General features: G+C 34.6%; 1 protein-coding gene across 1 annotated transcript in view; it reads left to right on the forward strand.

Moving 5' to 3' along the window:
- The first annotated feature begins 757 nt into the window (after window positions 1-757).
- The window catches only part of LOC137623630 (uncharacterized), a 37210-nt gene continuing 28647 nt past the window's right edge, over window positions 758-9320 (forward strand). Inside the window, exon 1 of the mRNA XM_068354462.1 lies at window positions 758-895. Within this exon, the coding sequence (XP_068210563.1) occupies window positions 890-895 (6 nt within the window). The 5' untranslated portion in view covers window positions 758-889. The remainder of the gene's footprint in view (window positions 896-9320) is intronic.

Below are 9320 nucleotides of genomic sequence, written 5' to 3' on the forward strand. Positions count from 1 at the left end.
AGTAGGTAAACATATAGGCTACTGTACCTCAAAATCCCCTCATTAGCTTACAAAGTTGGTAAGGTTGCAGACTCTACAAGAAACTATTTAGCTTGGTAGAGTCTCGAACCCCAATCTAGCAGATTGCCAATTGCAGTTTTACTTTCATCTTGTTCAACCGCATATTCATTGGCCTAAAATTACCGTTGTAGTTCATTTCTAATGTTCATGTTTATTTGACGCCATTACAAGACTACGGTGAAATAGATGGAAATTGGTTGCGGTTGACAAAACAAAACAGTTTGGTTGCACACGCCTACTCACCATATCACAATTGTAAATTTCCTATATTCAAGGCAACTGTTTAAAAAAAAATCCGTTCTAAACGAGATACAAACTATCAAAAGCGCGTAAAAGTATTCTGGGTTTATTTTCGTAGTTTTTCATAGATGGTTTATCAAACATGGAGATGATACTAGTTAGGGCTTGATTCGTCGGTTGCTATATTAGGCTACATAAGTAGGCCTAACTCGTGTATTTTCTTTCCTACAGTTCGTAACGTCTTTTGAGAGAGAGAGAGAGAGAGAGAGAGAGAGAGAGAGAGAGAGAGAGAGAGAGAGAGAGAGAGCAGAGCCATCTATTGACAGCCAGATAAAACTTAGCTAATTAACTTCCACAAAAGGGGTTGAGCTCTTCTATATCCCGATTTTATCGTGTCTGATTCCAGCAAAGCAGACGCGTACAGGATCACCACCTATAAGGTAGCTGGAGGCCGTAGCGATGCTCGGAGCTCACCGAGACACCGACTCACTCACCGACCGCCCGTCACCGCCGTCAGTTGGTTTGTTGACATCGTGGATGTCGGTACAGTGTTAGAGGTTGCTTAAGTGTGACAATACAATAACTTCAGATGAAGGTAGGCATAACAATATTTGTAATCATAGAGATAAGAACAATATCTTATTGTTCTGCTTGAATGAAAATGTTAATGTTATAGCGTATGATTTCGGCATTAATTTTCCCAATTTATTTCGTCAAATTCGTCAGTATCAGTATTCTTGTTGATCTTCATCGCCTTAAAGTGAGTTTGCAAAGAAAGAAAAAATAATGATAATTTCAAACAATGCAGATTTCTGCACGATGCAAGGAATATTTACTAAATGTGGTGATTTCAACGACAGAATACTAAAAAGGATACATGAAACATGCAAGGCGTGAGAGATTTCTCTACGATTCATTAGCAGTCATTACAGATATTCAATAGGGCGACGACCTTGCAATAAGAGTACTTCCTACTGTTTCGAGGTTTCTCCAATCCATTGGAAACTTAGAAAATTTCAACAAAATATTCCATTTATATTGAAGGTATGCGGAAATATAATACACAAGGACTGATTATGATAACTATTCAAACAATTGAAATAAAGATAGTTATCATTGTTATCCATCGCTTAAAGAATTAGACCAAAATATATGCCTAAGACCTTGGGCAGAAGGGGAAGCTGAATGGATAAACAGCTATCTACTGTATTCGGAATCCGTCTCCTATTTACATAGAAGAAAAATTCCTAGTCACATGTTCTTTGTTGATTTAGTCTACCTTAACGAAGGATCAGCTGTCATTGATCTTAGTAATGGAATTGAGTAAGCTTCTTACATCATATTAATGTTGCACTTACCTAATAACAAACTGTTGTTGAAGACCATGCGGTGAACATCATCCCGTTATTATTATTATTATTATTATTATTATTATTATTATTATTATTATTATTATTATTAAATGCTAAGCTACAACCCTAGTTGCAAAATGCTATAAGCCCAGGGGCCCCAACAGGGAAAATATCCCAGTGAGGAGAGGAAAGAAGGAAAAATAAAATATTTTAAAAATAGTAACATTAAAATAAATATTTCCTATATAAACTATAAAAACTTTAACGAAACAAGAGGAAGAGAAACTAGATAGAACAGTGTGCCTGAGTGTACCCTCAAGCAAAAGAACTCTAACCTAAGACAGTGGAAGACCATGGTACAGAGGCTATGGCACTACCCAAGACTAGAGAACAATGGTTTGATTTTGAAGGATAAATGCAGTGTGTGTGTGTGTTTGCCAGGAAACATTTGGCGTTTTCATGTCAGTAGAAAGGTTTCAACAATTTCTCCAACTTGCAACGAATTGCAATATTTAACCTTTTTATACAACACCAGTAGTAAAATCATCCCCGGAAGGTAAATTGTATTTTTCATGCAAGTTAGATAATTTACTTCACTGATATTTTTTTATCTATTTTACGGTAGAAATGTCGATGTAGCCTAATTCTAATTTAAAAAACATTCCAAGTTTTATTTTTTTCTGCATTATAGAAATAAACATAATTACTTTTATGGCAACAGTTATGAACCTTAACGAATATCCTAGTTTTTGTGAAAAGGAATTTAAATAGTTTGTTTCTTCGTGTTGGCGCTAAGAATTCCATTATGTGTTTACGCTACCGAAGCAAGAAAACGAAAAAACATTCATTGTACAGCGGAACGTTGTAAGCCTCTTTGAAGAGAGGTTAAGCAATATGGATACCAATTCAATAGAATCGTGTTTTTCTCAAAATAGAATATCTCTTGCTTGAGGGTACTCTCGGGTACACTGTTTCTCGTCTTCTTGTTTTGTTAAAGTTTTTATAGTTTATATAGGAAATATTTATTTCAATGTTTTAACTATTCTTAAACTATTTTATTTTTCATTGTTTCCTTTCCTCACTGGGCTATTTTCCCTGTTGGGGCACCTGGGCTTATAGCATCCCGCGTTTCCAACTAGAGTTGTAGCTTAGCATTTAAGAATAATAATAATAATAATAATAATAATAATAATAATAATAATAATAATCATCCAACAAGGAGATCACAATACTATCCAGTGTTGCCTCAGGTATGTTTATTTCTCGCGGATTGAATTCTAACTTAGACCGTCGACAGTGACGAAGTTGTTCCTTTCAGCTGAAGTTATGATAAATTACCAAAGATTTGAATGAACCGGGTCTTTCGTACTTTCAGCTAAATGACATCCTGATATATAGAATTAATACAAATAGCACAGTTCATTTCGATTATTATAAACATGCAATGCTTTATGTTAAGAAAGAACCCCGCTACATAAGTTTTTTTTTTCTTTTTTGTCAGTTATTGTTTGGGTAATTCAACCGTTTGAATATATATATATATATATATATATATATATATATATATATATATATATATATATATATATATATATATATATATATATAATTTTTACCCATACATATGTTCCTTAACTTTTTAAAGCTTATGTTTATCCTGCTATCAATAGGTGTAGGAGATGATGATGATGATTATTATTATTATTATTATTATTACCACACTACTAAACCAGTTACTAGAAAGAAGCGGCGTAAAATTTCTAAATAAAATCTCTCTCTCTCTCTCTCTCTCTCTCTCTCTCTCTCTCTCTCTCTCTCTCTCTCTCTCTCTCTCTCTCACACACACACACACACACACACACAACATAAGTGTTTTGTAATAATTTTTCTTCTATATTAGAAAATGTCACCAAAGAGCACAAAAAAAAAAAATGAAGTCTTTCTCTTCAGACCACAAGAGCATTGCAATCGAGCCCTTCCCTCGCCCTCTGCAGGTGAAGCTAACGGTGCGGACATGAATTGTCTCATACTGTATAACCGGTTTGCTAACGGGCTAGCTCGCCCTAATTTTATCCTAAAAACTACGCAGTTTTTTTTTTTTTTTTTTTTTTATATTATTGCCCGACATACTTTTTAATAGATGATGGAGTTGGAAAGAGAAGGAAATGAAACGTAGGTTACTGTTCTTAAAGTATTTCGTTTCAATAGTTTAATCCTTTTCCTGTAGAGTATTTATTTCCTCATTTCCTTTCCTCACTGGGCTATTTTTCCATGTTGGAGTCTTTGGGCATTTAGCATCCTGCTTTTCCAACTAGGATTGTAGCTTAGCTAATAACAATAATAATAAAACACTTGATAAAACTAAGGTAACCAGACCGACCAAAATAATTCTATACATATGGAAACAATCGTGAAGAAATGTCTATTAATAAAAAAGTTGATATTTAAAAATGTATGAATCCAGGGAGATCTTAATGAAAATATTCATGCATTTTTATCATAGGAATTACTTTCATGTATTTCAATGAAGAAAATACATGAATTTTTATTTGATAAAAAAAAGGTATTTCTGGTATGGTACTTTGCATATATTTCAATCCTATAAACAGATATTTGAAATACTCATATATATATATATATATATATATATATATATATATATATATATATATATATATATATGTATATATATATATATATATATATATATATATATATATATATATATATATATATATATATATATATATAATATCATCATCAACCGCTACTAGTCCACTGCCGGACAAAGGCCTCAGACATATGCCCTTCCACTTGCTTCTGTTTATGGGCTTTCCGTGCAAGTCCACATCCGCAAACTTTCTTAGTTCGTCAATCCATCGTCTTCTCCTTCTTTCCCTGTTTTTTTTTTTTTTTTTTTTTTTTTTGTAATCTATAGTGATCATTCTATTATTCATAATATCCATCTATCCTCCTCATTATATGTCTTGCCCATGTCAATTTTTTTTTTTTTTTTATTTTAGAATATCCTCCACTGTAGTTTGCTATCGTATCTATGTTGCCCTTTTTCTGCCATACACACACACACGCATATATATATATATATATATATATATATATATATATATATATATATATATATATATATATATATATATATATATATATATATATATATATATATATATATGCATATATATATATATATATATATATATAGAGAGAGAGAGAGAGAGAGAGAGAGAGAGAGAGAGAGAGAGAGAGAGAGAGAGAGAGAGAGAGAGAGAGAGATACATGGTCGACTCATCTTCGTTCCAAAGGTAACTGAGATAGATGAAGGGTGTGTCCGGTACGTCATGCACTACTGACTAGAGTAGCTTAAAGCAAATCACCAAGCTATACTTTTATTTTACTAACTTAGCAATGAAGCCTCTACTGCTATTGAGCTAATGCCATCTACGATAAGTTGATGACTGAGATTAGATCTGATCGAAGTTTCCTTTGATGAATTTATAGTTTACCATTATCGTCATCAGTAAGAAAAAATGATCAACCTGTTGTAACGTTACGAAATTTTGGCCTGAATTCAAGATATTTGAAAGCCGATGTGGCGAGATTGGTAACGTCTCTGCCTGGTGTTCGCTAGTCGGTGGTTCGAGTCCCGCTCAGAATCATTAGTGCCACTTGTGTCTGCAACTTTACCATCCTTGTGAGCTAAGGTTGGGGGGTTTGGGGAAGTATACAGGTCTATCTGCTGAGTCATCAGCAGCCACTGCCTGACCCTCCCTGGTCCTAGCTTGTGTGGAGAGGAGGCTTGGGCGCTGATCATATAATATAGGGTCAGTCTCTAGGTCATTGTCCTGATTGATAGGGCTATGTCACTGTCCCTTACCTCTGCCATTCATGAGCGACCTTTAAACCTTTAATCGTTTTAGGTAAGCTTTAAAACTGTGGTTGAAAATTGTATACTTAATTACGCTATTGGACAATATTCCAGACATTTTCTCCATAGACTGTATGCACGTAAGCAATCTGCGCGTGTTTGATTTAATAAAAACTACGACAGATAATTTCCCCAAAATATTGTACTGTGTTTTCACTACTTTTATATTCTAATTTTCTATTTTCGTCTGCTTTACCGGAACAGAATTAAGATGTTTCAAGTATTCTGTTTACTAACAATCTCTTAATATTTCGTAAATTAATGTTACTTTTATGCACTTAAAATTTCGAATAATGCTCATTGATTATAAAGTCAATAATACTATTTTATCTGTAGCTCCTGATATTTGAACTGTTGTTTTCGTTTGTTTTATCTCGGTTTTATCAAAGTAAACAAACTCTTATTCGGTTTTTGTTCTTCTAGATACTTTATAGGCCTAGTTTATATCTTGTATTTTTTAAGGCGTTCAGTATCGCTCCAATTTCCTATTTCCGTCGCCTTTGTTGATACTACCAGAAAACACTAAGATAAATCCTGAATTGTTACTGACATTTTCATAATAAAGATACACGGATCTACATTTATAATTATACGTTCCTATTTCTTAATGCTTCAAACTTCAAACTGGAAAGTTATAGTCTCGTATTTTCGTCTGGTTTTCATTTATGCAAGTTTATGACAGATTTTGCTATGTTTATGATCTGCCAGTCTGGATATCGTAAGTCTAAGGATGTCTGCACACAGGCCAATTTTCAGTGGACAGAGGCTGCCAATGTTTCGTGGTGCCACAAAAATGTGAAGATGGAAGATGTGAACACCCAGTCACTAGAAATTGGTTCGTGTGCGGGCATCCATAGAAACAAATTTCTGTACATTTTTTCGCCACAAAACAGATACCGTCCGCTGAAAATTGGCTTGTGTTTAGGGGCCCTAAGGAGTGCGAGTTTCACTGAAGGTTAGGGTCATCTGACTTGCAAGGTGCAACTGGAGTGCTCCACGAAATTGGGGTGAATGAATGTGTGTGGCGAGTCACTATCCAACTTGGTTCACATTTCCATTTAGCCATAAAGCAGAGGGTGGCAGTAGAAATGGTGATGGCTCTCTGTTGCTTTTTTATTGTCATCACTGCAGTCTCGTGACTGGGGTCTCTGGAAAACAGAGGTCGCGATAGAGGTGTTGATATTGAGACTAACGGGATACAAATGATGACTACTGAAGCAATTTGTGCATGTTGTCACTCATTGGCACGGTGGTGCATTGTGGTTGTTGCAAAGGCACTGGAAACATAAGTGCTTGGCCATCACTTTAGCTCCATTGGCATGTATTGAGAATACTTCATGACTGTGTGAGATCTAGGTGAGGGTTGTCGGTCTGCTCCTATCTGTGAAGATTCAGTGGTCGATATGTTTGATTTCTTTGATTGGATCTGGTAGTAGGCTACCTGGTTGTGGTTGCAGCTTGTTTGATGATTGTGGTGGTATGGTTTAAAGGTGACTCATAAATGGCAGAGGCAAAGGACATTGACAGCGCCCCAGCTAGTAGGACAGTGCCCTAGTGACTGACCATATATACATAAGACCCGCATCCAAGCACCTTCTCCACCTTAACTAGGACCAGGGAGGGCAAGGCAATGGCAGCTGGTGACTCAGCCGAGTTACCAGGTAGACTTATAGACACATCCAAAGCCCCCATCCTTAGCTCACAAGGATGGTGAGGTTGGAGGCACTACAAGCAAAAAACTATAGAGCTTGAGCAGGGCTCGAACCCGAGTCCGGCAATCGCCAGAAAGGCGCGTCTTCAATATGCCCCATTCCGTGACATTTTCTTCATAATGAACTTCCCTTATCTGATCGATGTCTAGTTTACGTGAGCTATAAACATTACAAGGTTCCTTTAAAGTCCTGTGAGATAGGTTGTTGTTCGTTTCTTCATCTCAGGCCCAAAACTGGTCCCATTCGTCTGCTTATACTTGCAACGCATATGATCCCAATGGTAATAAGGACACTCAGTAGAGAGCATGCCTTTCCATGTTAAGCAGTCTTATTTTGCCCTTAACTCTACTGTGTACTTGCACTTGAGTTTCAGCTTAGTACTGGTTCAAATCCTTGGTCAACAAAAAGCTATTATCCTAAGGTTAATTTCCCTTTATTCTCTAATTCCCATGAATAGCAAATTCGATATTAAGAGGTATTTAGGGCCTACATGAATTAAATTTCTTCAAAATCTAATAGATATTTTCCCCTAGGTCATATCCCCCATATCCAGCAAGTTTAGTTGAAATTGGTTCAGTAGTTTTAATGTAATGTTCACAAGAAAATAAATAAATAAATAAACTAATGAAATATGCACCATTTAGTTAACATTGCGATTATTTTCAAAGTACTGCTGCGTGCTTGTACTACGATGTACTTTATCCAAAAGGTTACAGATTCATCCTTGGGTGATACCCAACATGACTACCAAGTTTGGTCGAAATCGGTATTATAGTTTTAGTGTAAAGTTGTTCACAAATAATGAGAGACATTCCAATCCTTCATGGTGTTGCATAGGTGGGACATACTTAACAATTGTTTCATTATTTACTCCCCACGTTGTTCACCAGCATAGAGTTCCATTAGCAGGTTGATGCCAACTACAAAGCTTTCTGCATGGAGGGATAGGACAGGTACTGTCTCATGGGCTTCCTCGGACAGTTAAACACGTAGACCATCTTATTCACCTCTGTGATTTGTGGATGGTGACTCGGTACAATGACCAAAACTAAGTCAACTTAGTTATCCTCTTAGTCTAGCATCTTCAAGGCATTGGGTTATCAGTTTAATATCTATAATTAATACACTCTTGAAAACTGTTATTAATATATTTCACTCATTTTTAAAAATTTTTAGTTTATATATTAGCTAAGCTACAACGCTAGTTGTAAAATGATGATATAAGCCCAATGGCTCCAACAGAATAGAATAGCCCAGTGAGGAAAGAAGATAAGGAAATGAATAAACTATGTATAAAAAGTAACGAACCCTTAAAATGAAATATTTTAAAAATAGTAAATTCCTATAGATCTTTCATATATAAACTATAAAAAGATACTTATATCTTTCATTTTCTTCATTCCATAATAGTTAAAAATTGTCTTTTTTCATTTCTTCAAAATTAATTCTTTCTTAAGTACTGTATCATTTTGACACGTCTCTTTTTATAATTTATCTATGAAAGATTTATTTTTATGTTGTTAATGTTCTGAAGTTATGTTATTTTAATTTTCATTACTTCTCATATATAGTTTATTTATTTCATTATTTCTTTTCATCACTGGGCTATTTTTTTCTTGTTGGAGTCCTTGGGCTTATAGCATCCTGCTTTTCCAACTAGGGTTGTAGCTTAGTAAGCTAATAATAATAATAATAATAATAGTCTGTTGACTGAAATTTGCTCGGTGACGTAAATCAGTAAATAACATTTTTTTTTTTTTTTTTTTTTTTTTTTTTTTTTTTTTTTTTTTTTTTTTTTTTTTTTTTTTTTTTACTGAGATAACTGAATTGTAGGAGCACTGAAAAAAAATCTGGTTTGAACATACCAGAAAGTTACTGTTATACCCTGAAATATTACATTAGATTTCATTCAAAATCAGGGTTCTTAGAAATACTCTAGCTTCACAAAAGCAATTTGAATGTTTTAAGAAGTTATAATCTACATCCTTGTAATAAGTAATGATCGCTGAAATA

Source organism: Palaemon carinicauda, chromosome 30, assembly GCF_036898095.1.
Source record: "Palaemon carinicauda isolate YSFRI2023 chromosome 30, ASM3689809v2, whole genome shotgun sequence".
In the NCBI taxonomy this organism is placed as follows: Eukaryota; Metazoa; Arthropoda; class Malacostraca; order Decapoda; family Palaemonidae; genus Palaemon; species Palaemon carinicauda.